General features: G+C 41.2%; 2 protein-coding genes across 3 annotated transcripts in view; one reads left to right on the forward strand and one right to left on the reverse strand.

Annotated features, from left to right (window-relative positions):
- The window catches only part of SUPT20H (SPT20 homolog, SAGA complex component), a 34,783-nt gene extending 33,700 nt beyond the window's left edge, over window positions 1-1,083 (forward strand). For both annotated transcript variants that reach the window (XM_074152182.1, XM_074152174.1), the window contains exon 23: window positions 523-1,083. In XM_074152182.1, coding sequence (XP_074008283.1) covers window positions 523-629 — 107 coding nt within the window. In that variant the 3' untranslated portion in view covers window positions 630-1,083. The remainder of the gene's footprint in view (window positions 1-522) is intronic.
- EXOSC8 (exosome component 8) lies at window positions 738-13,738 on the reverse strand. Its single transcript, XM_074152222.1, has 11 exons — window positions 13,684-13,738; window positions 11,396-11,432; window positions 10,264-10,327; window positions 8,397-8,470; window positions 7,793-7,838; window positions 6,605-6,710; window positions 6,472-6,517; window positions 6,121-6,217; window positions 5,178-5,298; window positions 1,699-1,805; window positions 738-1,225 (listed from the first exon to the last, which is right to left on the reverse strand). Exons 1-11 carry the CDS (start codon window positions 13,698-13,700, stop codon window positions 1,110-1,112), a joined length of 831 nt encoding a protein of 276 aa, XP_074008323.1. The 5' UTR covers window positions 13,701-13,738; the 3' UTR covers window positions 738-1,109.
- Between the last annotated feature and the right edge of the window lie 7 nt (window positions 13,739-13,745).

The raw sequence follows: 13,745 nt of genomic DNA on the forward strand, positions 1-13,745 counted from the left end.
CACCTGTAAGTTCAAATATAGCACTGCTGCAGTCAGTACGTGGGAGCAGCAGCAGCTCTGGCAAAGCATTCCTTTAGCATTCAGATGCTTTATGAAAATATTTTAGTTTTTTTTTTTTTAGCACACAGTCTCCTCTTTGTCATACTTAAGAAAACACACACAGTGCATACACTGAAAAGGTATTATGTTAAAAATGTACTACGTAACCCAAATATTCACTGAAGTTGCTGAGTTACTGCAGTTACTGCAATGGAAAGGGGCAAAGAAACAAAGCTGTCCGAGTACACGTGTAAAAATGTTACGATCCGCCCTCAGCAGGCTTCTGTGCCACTGGTGCTGCTTGACTGTACCCATTGCCCCAGTACACGGTCTATTCCTGTTGTCAACCTGGTGCTTCATTTTTTCTTTTTCCTTTTCATTTTCCACCCCCCTCCCACCTTCCTCTCATTCTTCCTGGCATGAAACGCAGCTTTACAGTCAACACTAACAAGCTTTTTTCTCCCCCCTTCTCCTTCCCGGCAGCAGTTGCGATTCTTGCAGCATCAAATGGCTATGGCGGCGGCAGCAGCAGCAGCACAAGCAGCTCATCTGCATCGTCAACAGCATTCAGGCAGCAACTCAAAAAGTAAACGGAAAAGAGCCACACCGGCCCCTCCAAAATCCTGAGACTTGCCTTTCCCCCCTATCCCCCCTTTCTAAATAAAAAAACAATGCAGAGGGGATTTTTTTTTTTTTTTGAAGATTAAAAAGGAGAAAGCTTAAAAACAAATCAGTGTTTTACATTACTGGTGGGGAAGTGAACTTTTGACGTTACACTGAAATACATGAAGTGGTTTTGGAAGCCAACCATACAGAACTTAAGAGATTTCACCTATAAAGCAGCTAGGGTCTGATTTCCTGAAGTCACTTAATTTTTTAAGAGAATGTTTTATCTTGTATTTTTTACCACTCAGCAGCGTTGTACATAGTACAAGGATGAAAAACATTTTAGAAAAAATGAACTTTGTAAATGTAGTATTGGTATTTGTTTATTTAGTATAAAAGGTTTGTGAACACTCTAACAAATACAATTTTTACAAATCCATTTTCGAAAAAATCTCTCCTTTTGTTCAGTTGGGCTTTATACTTTTTATTACTTTGTCTATCAGCTTCTTTACTTCTTTGTGCCTTGTAATTGCTCTGGTGATACAGTCCTGAAGCTTGGCTCCTGTAAGAGGACTTCCACCTAAAAATTAAAGGGAATAATTCAGTTTTCTATTTATACTTCAGTTGAGTATCTATCTCTGTATGTGTTTTCCAAACGAGACTATTAAGTAACACAGTCATTCTCATGACCAGCAACCTTCACCTGGGGAGCTTACAGCCTCCCCAACTGAAGCCTGAGGCAAAGAAAACAGAAGCAAACTGGAGGTGTAACAGGAGACGTGCTCAAAATATGTCATTTGCCGTATGTAGGTCAAGCTGTGACTTCGTTTTGAACTTCAAATAGAATAGACTATTTCAGCTGGAAGGGACCTGCAACTTCAGTCATGCCACCTTTATCAAAATTAATTTCAAAAGCAAGTCAAGTAAGTACTCAAGCAGACAGCCTGTTACCGTAAAGCACCCACATTTTACAAAGAAAAGCAGGTACGTAACATCTAGGTCAAGAAAAGACTATCATCTCCATAGTTTCCTGTATAATAAATTTGGAAGTACCTGGTTTATAGACAGAACATAGTCTGTCTTCATCATCAGTTACAATAGTTACTGTTCCTGTTGCCAAGTCTTCTTCCTCAGCAGTTGGATCAACAATGAGTAATGTGCTTGAGAAAGAAAACACACAGACAAGTTAGTATCTGTAACTCCATTAACGTTATTGCAAAGTGCACGTAACTTACTCATTTCTACTGAAGTCTTACAAAACACCTGCAGGTGGATTTACTGCTTAGGCTTACCTCCTTTCTTACCAAAATGCATCAATTTAGAACAAAAAAACCCCAAAGAATGAAGAGGGAGATTCTACATATTCAAGTGCATGTGGCTGTTAAAATACTAGTTCTTTAAAATACAGGTTTATGCCTTAAGTTTCATACATTTGTGACACCGACGTATTGCAGGAAAATGCCATTCAACTGCCATTTGCAATACACAGTCACTTATTTCATAGTCAGGTAAGGAAAATGGCACTGATTTTAGGTGTAGGCTGCACTAATCTCTACTACACCTTAAGGCAAAATAGTAAATTCACCAAAGTAGTTCTCAGTTTCTTGTCAGAAAACTCTACGACCACTCAGACTGGGAAGAGTTCAAAAATGGATTTACTGGGTTCCTTAAGGTAGCCAAAATAAGCTGTTGTACATCACATGATGCAGATCATTAAAAAGAGATTAAATATTGTTATTTTTAAACCATTTAATAAGTTAAAAATAGAGTAAACTAATGGAAAAATTAAAATTATAAAAAAGGATCTAAACTATAAGCCAACTTTGCACAAGAAAAACTTGAACTTAAAAAAAAAAAGCCAACCAACCACTCTTCAGACTTAGTTTCTTGAAAAAAATAATTAAAATCGCTACCGTTACAAACATTTGGCTGTAAGGGCAGGTATTGTGACAGGTAAGACTTTAGCTAGAGTTTTCATGAAGCCTCAGTTTACACTGTTAAACTAAAATTTAGTAGTGATGTAATCAAACTCAATCGAGCAGCTGGAGTACAGCTACACCAAGTGATGTTTATGACATCGTTATTATGATGTTCATTAATTTGCAGGGGGGGAGTCAGTAGCAAGGCTACAGGAGCTGACTACAGGATATAGACGGCAGGGTAATAGAATTTCTCAACTTGAACTCACATGCAATGCATAATTAAAGGTTTTCTTGGTAATTTAAAACTTTACCAATAGTTTCAGATTGCCATTTAATAGCAATAGTGTAATGAAAACATCACTCCGTAGCCATGCTACTCAAAAATACTGCTTTATTAATTTTACCCACATGCTCCGTGCGGCATCGGCCCTTTGCATGACACGGGGACCTGGCGCACACGGAGAGTTCGATGCATCACATTTATTATTTACGTATAGGTTGACTCCATGGGAACCAGCTGTGGAGCTGCATAGCGCCCCGCACCAGCGTTCCTCGCCCGTGGCCACGCTATTCAGCAAACCAGAAGTTTTATTTATTCAAGGAGAGTTTTTACGCAGAAGAAAAATGTCTCTGGAAGCCAGAGTATTGTTTAGAGGGCTGTGTCAACAGCTGTAGAAAAACTAATAATCAGAATTTAAAAAAAAATAAAATCCAAACCACCCAACAGAGGCACACACACACACTCAATATTTAGTTTGAGGAGCTAAAGGGACTTGAGTAACTCGTTTGATGCAACAGTTGGTTTCAGTGAAGGGAACAAAGCCCAACAGACTGTCACTAAAAACTTTCTGCCACAGGCAATTTTTTTGTCTTATCGGTAAGTATGTGTGATTTATGTGCAAATAACATCCTACTGACAACTGACTGCCCATCACCCTATCCAAACTCTCACTTTCAATCTACATCAAACATCAGACACTCAAGAACTGGTATTAAAGCAATTAACAGAAGTGCTCTGAAGTATTGGTAACTTTCTGCTTTGATTCATTTTGGCAATGAATTGGTCAACGTTTGAGTTCGGTGCTCCCCCCATCCCATCTCATATTTGAATGAAAGAGCCTGTTAAATCACTTCTGAGAATACAGATTAATGTGCCATAAACCCTTGACATATCTAAAAACACCTAATCTTACATCAGCTTCATCGCACAGTCGGCACCATCTCATTTGTCATCTTCTACTTTTCAAATGGATACCACCATAAAAAACTGCATTTCTTACAAGCAGCGGCAGAACACACACTTAACATACTTGGACTAACAAAGAGCCAGTAAACAATTTCAGGTGAGGAGTGAAGTTAGTAGATGTGATTATTTTGAATTTTCATAACCAGATTCTTTACCTACATGAACAGTGACTTAAGAGTGCTGGTCATACCCAGCTTTGGGTGATTATGTTTTCACAGTTACCCCCAGGTTCTGTTGTTCTGACTGGACCATTATTTCTTGCTTCCCCTGTTGACTCAGTTGCTGGTACAAGCTGGTCAAAAACTACCATCTTCTGTATCAGTTATTTACACAGACTTCTACAACATTCATTACACTGGTAACATTCTTTCGTCTCAAAGATACTCCAAAAACATAAAACAACAGCCCAGGGAGGTGGTTGAGTCACCATCCTCGGATGAGTTTAAGAGTCGTTTAGATGTGGTATTGGGGGATATGGTGTAGAGAAAAACTTTGTAGAGTAGGGTAGATGGTTGGACTCGATGATCCCAAGGGTCTTTCCAACCTAGATGATTCTATGATTCTAACACCTATTCCTGTACTTTTAAGCTTATCTTTCAGGTTGGGAACCAGTTCTGCTTTAAGCCACAGAAAGAACTGTGACAGACTTCATTTTGTTCTGTGTACTCGTCTTGTGTTCTGTGTACTGCATCCAGCTCTGGAGTCCTCAGCACAGGAAGGACATGGACCTGTTGGAGCAGGTCCAGAGGAGGGCCATGAAGATGATCAGAGGCCTGGAGAACCTCTCCTATGAGGACAGGCTGAGAGAGTTGGTGGTGTTCAGCCTGGAGAAGAGAAGGCTCTGGGGAGACCTTATAGTGGCCTTTCAGTACCTAAAGGGGGCCTACAGGAGAGATGGGGAGGGACCCTTTATCAGGGAGTATGGTGATAGGACAAGGTTTTAAACTGAAAAAGGGGAGATTTAGATTAGATATCAGGAAGAAATTCCTTACTGTGAGGGTGGTGAAACACTGGAACAGATTGCCCGGAGAAGTCGTGGATGCCCCATCTCTGGAGGTGTTCAAGGCCTGGTGAGATGGGGCTTTGAGCAACCTGGTCTAGTGGGAAGTGTCCCTGCCATGATGATCTTTAAGGTCCCTTCCAACCCGAACCATTCTATGATTCTGTATCACAGAACTATAACTCAGTTCAACAAGAGAGGCTGCGGAGTTAGGACCAAGAGAACCAGCTCTGCCAGAGACTGCGTGCTCTTCACTAGCAGAAGCGCGTAAGAAGGGCAGAAACATAATCGGTGGCATCCTCTGTCTTTCACTTCTTTTATATACACAGTTGTTTTCGTAAGCACAAAAGAGTTATGAACTTACTCATCAAATATAGCAAAGGACGTGGCAACCGGATGCTTTCTGATAATCAAAGGATTCTTCTGTTTTAGATTAACTTCTGGTAAACCAGTTTCTTCATTTATAGTAACTGATGGCAACTGTACTGAAAAGATGAAAAAAATGACAACGGTATAATATTAAACATTGCTGCTTTACGTAGGCCTAGAGAAGTCCAAGACTACTGAAATATTTGAGCTGCTCTTTTGCCATATCAGTAAGCCACTGAAAACAGATCCAAACAGTTTTGGCTACATCACTGGTGTTCTGTACCAAAAATTTATCAAATTTGAGGAAAGTATTTAGCTTAGAAATACCAATTCAAGAAAGTATTCTCCCCAAGCTAACACGCTACCTTACACAGAAGCATTTCCTGCTTCCAAAATGCCAAACAATACCCTTAGAGTCATATTTAACAAGAAGTCCTTTTCCCTACGTGCGTTTATAACCCTCATACCTGTGAATAATCAATCCGTACGTTGCATGCATTGCAATAGGTTTTTCAAACTACAGTGCATTCAGCTAGGAATATTCCGTTGTGACAAATAAGCGAAACACCCAAGAACTTACTCCGCCTGCACAAAATACGTTGACAAGGCAAGACCCTGATCTAGACATTAAAGTTGTTTATAACCACTGCTGAAAGATTCAGATCTCTGACACGGAAGGACACACGGCAGAATAGCTGTTAGTCTTATATGAGAGAAATAATACACAGACAAAAAGATGCTACTCCCCAGGTGTTACACATCTATGGCTTCCATACCATCGCGTCCACTTTCTATTTGCATTTTAGTAACTTAGCATTCAAGTGGCAGGAAGAAAACAGTCTTAAGTAACTGTGAACCAGCTTCACGCGATTCAAAATTAACTAATTTCTCCAAGCGACACTAACCAGAGCGCATCTCTTGCTCTAGGGAAGACTTACCATTTTTTAATGCTGCTAGCAAAGCAAAGGCACTGGCATCCAAAATGTTTCCATCATAGTCCAGACATATGATATCACAGTATAACACCCAAGCAAGCTATCGAAAAAAGGTTTGCAGAGGTGAGATATTACAGAAGTTAATAAGCAAATGGTGCAGTTATCTAAAAAAATCCTGGGCACACAGATACTTATTTCTATCATATGACTTTTACACTTCAGATGTAAACCAAGCTATGAAGACTAAAAAGCAAGAAGAACAGCAAAACAACCTGTAACCCCAAATACCTTCTTTAATGTCTCAACACTGTGACCGTGTTAGTACATCCATCTTCATTTTGAAGTACAACTTACCTTGCCGTTTGTAATACATAAATCTTCTTTCGCTATCATCTGTGAACTAAAATAAAATGAGAGAGTAAACCAGGAAACAGAAAATTGTCTTGCGTAGTTGTTTTTGTTTTAAATGCATTAAGGTGATTCTCACCTTTCAATCACATCTGCAATGAACTGACTCGCTGCTTGAGCCTCTTCACCAGGTGGTCCAGAGCGAAACCTCGTTGAGCAGAGGGATGGCAGTTCTACGTTTGGAACTAGGTAGCAAGAATCATCAGTCATAAACTGAAGAGAGCAGGCAATGGGGTATAAAAATAGAAATAAGACAGTACACACACTTAATACCATTTTATGTACTTCAAATGAAAGGCAAGACTAAGATTTTTTCAGTCAAGCCCTCCTACTTGTCCCCTCAAAAATAAAGTGATGCATGAGTTTGTATAAAAGAACTTGTAGCACTCTGTACTCAGAAACTCTATGTTCCATGGAGAAGCACATACTTCTAACTACCATTTACTGTTTGTAATCCTGTGATGACCCCACACGGCAGTCATGATATCATGACCCCACACGAACTCTTCTAAGGTGCTAAACATTCTTAAGCAGATGAAAAAATGACAGCATTTTCATCCCACTGCCTGATTTTACTGGTATACTGTCCGCTTTTCCTCAACCATTAAAACCTGATTCTTTAGACATGAAGCAAAAACATGCATAAACACTTGTGAAAAAAGCCCAAAGCATAATCGAGTTCACTGAAAACAACATACTTTGGAGATGCCTTATAAAAAAGGAGATGTAGTCTAAGCTCGCAGTTCCACGGAATTACTTAATTTCAAAAGAAACTCCAAACAGTAGTGAGGAAGTACTTGGGACTACACTGGGACTCGGGATGTACTTGGGATGTACTGGGACTTCTACAGTTCTCCGAAAAACTAAATTTATTTTGCTGGTTTTAAGAGTTCAATTTTTTGCCTCCTGGGACTGCAAGACAAAAGTTAATGTACCTTTGCTTCCATGCCACAATCTTTTATAAATGAACTGCCTTCCCTCTCTTAACGCACACACTTCCCCCTGCTGGAGGTTTGTTTTCAGCCTGGAATAAGCAATAAGGTGGCAGCTTTACATGGAAAACTCACAAGCAGAGCAGGGGAAATTCTGAACATTCTGAAGCACTGCCTATACATCACTTTGGAAACTGATTTTAAGGAAAGTAATACAATTTTACCCAAATTCATTCTTTTAAGAAGTCTTCACAACACACTCAACTGTCCCATCATTACAGCCTTTTAGTTGAAGCAATGCAAGATCTGAGCAAGATCCCTACTGAAAAGCTTACCAATATATCCCTGATCAGCAGAATCTGCTGCGGGTGCAGCAAGTTCCTGGAGAAAAAAAAAAGACAAAAATGAAGGGCTGAATTTTGTACAAAAAGATTTTCCAGCTATTCTATACAGAAATGGTAATTTTCTTGCCAGTTATCATTACAATGAGATTTACAAGAGCCATTTTTAATCAGCCTCTGTCTGGATTTTTCCTATGGGAAAACTCAATACAAGGACATGAAGTGATTTTGTTCATGCCAGGCCAGGAGTAAAGCTGAGGCTACAAGTCCAGCCAACTAATTACCAATGTACTTATTGATCAATACTCGGTAACTCTTCAATTATATAGCTTTTATCTAGAAATAACAAAGATTTTATTTTTGTATATATCTTTCCCCATACACAATACACACCACAAAACCAAATGTTCTCAGACTAGACAGGTAGCATTAGACAATTAAATTATGTATTAACTTTCACCTCTGAAAGTAACTCAGGTGAAAGACTGTTACTGTGTCTGACTGGCACATTATTGTAACTCTACCAGGGGTTCGTTCATCCTGAACAGGAATGCACAAGTTCAGCTAACAGCTAAATTAAAATAAAAAGCAACCATACCGCTTTAACTCCACAAATCACCGTAGTATTTCCTAACTTCACAAGGGCAGAGCCATCTGCAGTTGTAATTGAACCTGAAGAGACAAAGTGCCGTTCAATAAAATCTATTTCCCCATTCAAAGGGCCTTAATTAATGTCCACCTTCACAAATGATTTACTTTCCATCATTTTATATTAAATGCAGGCCAAACAAAGTCTCAATGAATCCAGGGTGGGAACAGAATCTATCTATTACACATCTCTATTAAACAGTCAACCAACAGAATCACACAGAATGGTTGAAGCTGGAAGGGACCACTGGAAGTAGGTCATCTGGTCCAACTCCCTTGCTCAAGCAGGGCCACCTAGAGCCAGCTGCCCAGGACCGTATCCAGATGGCTTTTGACTATCTCCAAGGTTGAAGACTCCACAACTGCTCTGGGCAACCTGTGCCAGTTTTTGGTGACCCTCACAGTAAAAAAGTGTTTCCTCATGTTCACAGGCAACCTCCTGCGTTTTAGCTTATGCCCACTGCCTCGTGTCCTGTCACTGGGCATCCCTAAAAAGGGTCTGTCTCTGTCTTCTTGACACCCTCCCTTGAGGTATTTATATACATTGGTAAGATTCCCCCTCAGTCTCCTCTTCTCTAAGCTAAACAGTCCCAGCTCTCTCAGTCTTTTCTACAGGAGAGACGCTCCAGTTCCTGCATTATCTTCATGGCCCTTTGCTGGATTCTCTCCAGTATGTTCATGTCTCTCTTGTACTGGGGAGCCCACCGTTGGACAAAGCACTCGAGGTGCAACCTCACCAGTACTGAATTAAGCAGAAGGATCACCTCCCTCAACCTGCTGGCAATACTTTGCCTAATGCAACCTAGGATAACATCGGCCTTCCTTGCAACAAGGGCACATTGCTGGCTCACGTTCAACCTTGTGTCCACCAGGACTCCCTGGTCCTTTTCTGCCAAGCTGCTTTCCAGCTGGGTGGCTCACAGCATATATTGGTGCCTGGGGTTGTTGCTCCCCAGGTGCGGGTCTTTGTGCTTCTGTTTGTGGAACCTGATAAGGTTCCTGTTGGCCCCTTTCTCCAGCCTGTTGAGGCCCCCCTTGCCAGTTTGGTGCCATCTGAGAACTTGCTAAGGGTACACTTCACCCCATCATCCAGATCATTAATGAAGATGTTGAACAGGACTGGACCCAGTATTGATCCCTGGTGTAATTTTTTAAACCAGAAATCCCATATGGTTACTGTAAGCCCACGTTCTGGCTGGCTTACACCAAGCCCTAATGGAAGGCAGCTTTGTACAACGGCAGAAACCGGCAGTGTCAAGTGTCAGCAATAATCAGCAACTACTCCATGCTGGTAATTTTACTTTTAGAAATTACAAGGTGTAAGAAAGGCAGGTAAAGTGCTGCTGCTCACTGCATAAGAGGTATCTTGCCTCTGCTTGAGACAGCCATCAAGCTCAGAACAAAGCAGAAACCAGGAGTCACTGCCCCTTTCAAGATGCTAGAGCATCAATTTTGCACTGGTCAGGATACGCCTACACACTGCCTACAGCATCTATAACATGCCCTCCTGATCTTAGAAAGAGAGAAGCTTCTACAACCACCTAAGTTGTGCTGTCCATATACCACTCCAGGAGCAGAACTGAGTAATTAAACTGTGCACACCAACCCAGGAGCATGACTGAATAACAATGCTCAAATATATTACCATACCATTCATTCTCTTTAATACTTGTTGAAATTATAAATAAAAATCCTTCCTCTTTCTTGTTTCAAAATATAACAACCAAGAAAACTGATTATCAAATCATTAAGGTCATTATTATAATCTGAGACTAATAATACCCCCCCTATTATTATTATTCCAAATAAACACTTGCCTATGTTGACGGTGGTTGCCCGGAATTCACCTAACTCCCTTCCATCAGGTCGACAGTTCTCTTTCTAAACAAAAATTGCAAAGTTCAAGTTAGAAAATGTATTTTATTAAATAACATAGCAATATTTATGCCATAGGAGTTCATATAAAATAGTATTCCCTTCTTTTTAGCAGAAACATGCAGCTACAAAATGCTAGGGAAAACCAGATCACATTCTAGACAGTTTTTCATCAACTGATATTTAATTTGTGGTTGTAGGCCTGCAAAAAAACTACTTTATTTATTGTATTTAGAAAAAAAATATAACAATAGATTGATCATCTCAAGAGTAAGTATTACAGGCTAGATTCAGAATATTCTCCAAAAACGAATACTCACTGATACCTTAAAATGAGAGTTTCTACCTGTTTGCACTGTATGTGATTCCCCTCCCCCATCCCCAACTAGTGGAGCTCTTAATGTTAGAGTGCACAACAGAAGAAAAAACACAACACACCCCAATGAAACCCCCACGTTCAAATACTGTCAGTCAGAAGCTGTACAATACCTGAACCTTAAGTTAGACACTGCAGCAATTCACCATTATGTCAGATCTAAATTAGTATTCAGCACAATTTCAAGCTTCTGAAAAGCAAATACTTTTGGTTCAATTATGAGAACCAAAACTGACTGCAATAATACTGAAGCCATTTCTAAGTCGATACTACCTTAGTAATGGATAGAATAATTTGATATACCGAAAACTCAGTGGTTTTCCTTCACAGTTGCGGTGAGCATAGTTAGCAGCAATTATTTATTTTTAGTAACATCTAAAAGCCTGGTCTGACATAATTTTGTACTAGACAGAAACCTGCATCACCATCTTGGTCAAATTTAACTCCCATTCCTTTTGCAGCCAACAGAAGCATTTATTTACCCATCATGTCGAACAGGGACACCACCTGCTGCAGTATTAATGCCACAGACAGATGGAAAAATGTCCTGAAGAGTATGACTGTTTCTCCCCTGCTAAGTGAGTTCTTCACTTTTCCTTTATAGTTTCAGCTTGCCATACAGAAATTAGAAAAGCAGAAGCAAGCAAGAAAAAAAATTATTATAAGCAATTTATATATGTATATCGTGTTTTACTCACCAAAAATCTTCTATAGTATTCCAATGGTTCCACCGTTCTAAAACAAATAGAAAGAGAAATTCACATGCAAGCTCCCAAGTAGTTAAGAGACAGTAAAAAAGATAAGCAAACACAAACTTACAACAACAAATAATTTGAGAATCAGGATGATCAGCAAAGCACCTTAGGAATATGGTTACAGGCAGATGAGGAAACTCTAAACAGATCTAAGAAAAAGATGTTTTCCTACATTCACTTCCAAAATGCTTCTTCCTTAAAAGGAACCTGTCTGCACATACATCTAAAACAAACTACTAGCTTTCACCTCAGTAACTTTGACTATTAGTTTGAATTCAAAAGGAGTGTTTATCGAGACCAGGGTGTAATTCTTTTGAAGAAATGCAGAAAGGGTAATTTTATTACAATGTCTCAAATATTTTTAGTTCAAGGACTGCACTCATGTACAAACTGGCTTAAAACGATTTTAGTCTTGAATTGTTACATTTTTTCTTAGAATCTTTAAGAAAATGTAAAATTAAGAAACATCCTTCATGCAGTGCTTCAGTTGAGAAACAATTGATGCTTATTATTAATTAAATACTACTAACAGTGTTTGTGTATTAGTCTTTTAAGCAGAGAACATTAAAGTAAACAAAACTCATAAAAGTGACACTAATATTTGAACAAAACCTCAGTTTTCCTAAAATAAGCACTTCTGGGGGGAAAAAAAAAAAAGGATAACTGGAAAATAAAAGTTTTCCAAATGCAAACTAACATACACAGGTATCACAACTCATGATGGCAACCATGAATTCACTCCTGTTGATTCTCCGTATGTGGGTCCCATACTACTGTTTTTTAACCCTGACACATGGCCTGTTCTCTTCAAATTCATGTAAGAGCACTTGCTAAACCTCGTTTCACACATTTAAGCTATTAATCTGCAAGAAGCAAGAACAGTGGAACAGGCTGCCCAGAGAAGTTGTGGATGCTGTATCACTGGAAGTGTTCATGGTCAGCTTGGATGGGGCTTTGAGCAGCCTGATGAAGGAAAAGACACCCCTGCCCATGACATGGGGGGTTGGACTAGGTGACCTTTGAAGGTCCCTTCCAGCCAAACCATTCATGATTCTAAATGGAGCAGTTATAAATGGGAAGCCACTGAATTCCCTAGTGTTCTATGCTCCTTGTAATGCTTCACTAAACTCATTCTGCCCATATCTCTTTCCTTCGGCAGAGAAGGCCCTCTTCCACTTTTAATGCCCCAGGAACCATGGGGCAGTCCAGGCTGGCAGGGCCTCTGGAGGGTATTGGGTCCAACCCCTCACCCAAACCAGGTCTATGCAGAGCAGACAGATCTCTCAAGGCCTTGTTCAACCACACTATCTCCGAGGATGGAGATACCATAGCCTCCCTGGCTGACCATCCTTCACTATGACTCCCCCCCAGCCAAGATCTATTCAGAATCACATTTCAACCTCCATCCATGGTCTATCTCTTCTGTCTTCTCCACACCCCACCCGAGGAGGTAGCTCAGGGCCTTAATGATCTCTGTACTTGGCCCTTTTTTAAGGCTAAACAAACCCACCTTGGTCACCCACCCTCGCACATTCCATAGAATCATGATGGTTAGAGTTGGAAGGGACCTTAAAGATCATCGAGTTCCAACCCCCCTGCCATGGGCAGGGACACCTCCCACCAGACAAAGTTGCTCAAAGCCCCATCCAGCCTGGCCTTAAACACTTCCAGGGATGGGGCATCCACAGCTTCTCTGGGCAACCTGTTCCAGTGTCCCACCATCCTCACAGTAAAGAATTTCTTCTTAATATCTAGCCTAAATTTCCCCTCCTTCTGTTTAAAACCTCGTCCTATCGCTCCATTCCCTGATAAAGAGTCTCTCCCCATCTCTCCTATAGGCCCCCTTCCGGTACTGGAAGGCTGCTATAAGGTCTCCCCGGAGCCCCCCTCAGCGCCTCGGCAGTTCCCCCCAGGACCGTGCCCACACCATTCCCGTGCCGTGATGCCCCAAAGCGGCAGATCGACACGGCAGTGGGAAACAGCATCGTAAAGAAAATGGTAACAGTTAAAGCCAACACACTGGAGCCCTCTCCCCTCCGGGCCCACGCTGCTGGGGACGGCGCAGGGCCGCGGCGGGAACAGGGTAAAGGCCCCAACGGGCCCCCGCGGCGCCGCCTCGGCCCTCGGGAGCGGGCAGAGAGGAGCCCGCCCGCCACAGGGGACGAGGAGCGGGAGGCACACCCGAGCGCCGTGCAAAGAGGGGAGCAGCGGCCTCCAGGCCCGTTACTTACTTGAAAGCCGTCGCCATGGCGGCGCGGCTGCCGTCCCGGATGTGCTGCCGCCTTGTGACCCG

The sequence above is a fragment of the Numenius arquata genome, chromosome 1 (assembly GCF_964106895.1).
Source record: "Numenius arquata chromosome 1, bNumArq3.hap1.1, whole genome shotgun sequence".
NCBI lineage: Eukaryota > Metazoa > Chordata > Aves > Charadriiformes > Scolopacidae > Numenius > Numenius arquata.

Bases quoted from the DNA above. Each gene is read 5' to 3' on its own strand.
- EXOSC8 (XM_074152222.1), bottom strand. The intron at 10,328-11,395 runs GTGAGTAAAACA...ATTTTTGTTTAG, and splicing joins AATACTATAGAAGATTTTTG to AAAGAGAACTGTCGACCTGA. The intron at 1,226-1,698 runs GTACTTCCAAAT...TTTAATTTTTAG, and splicing joins ATGTTCTGTCTATAAACCAG to GTGGAAGTCCTCTTACAGGA.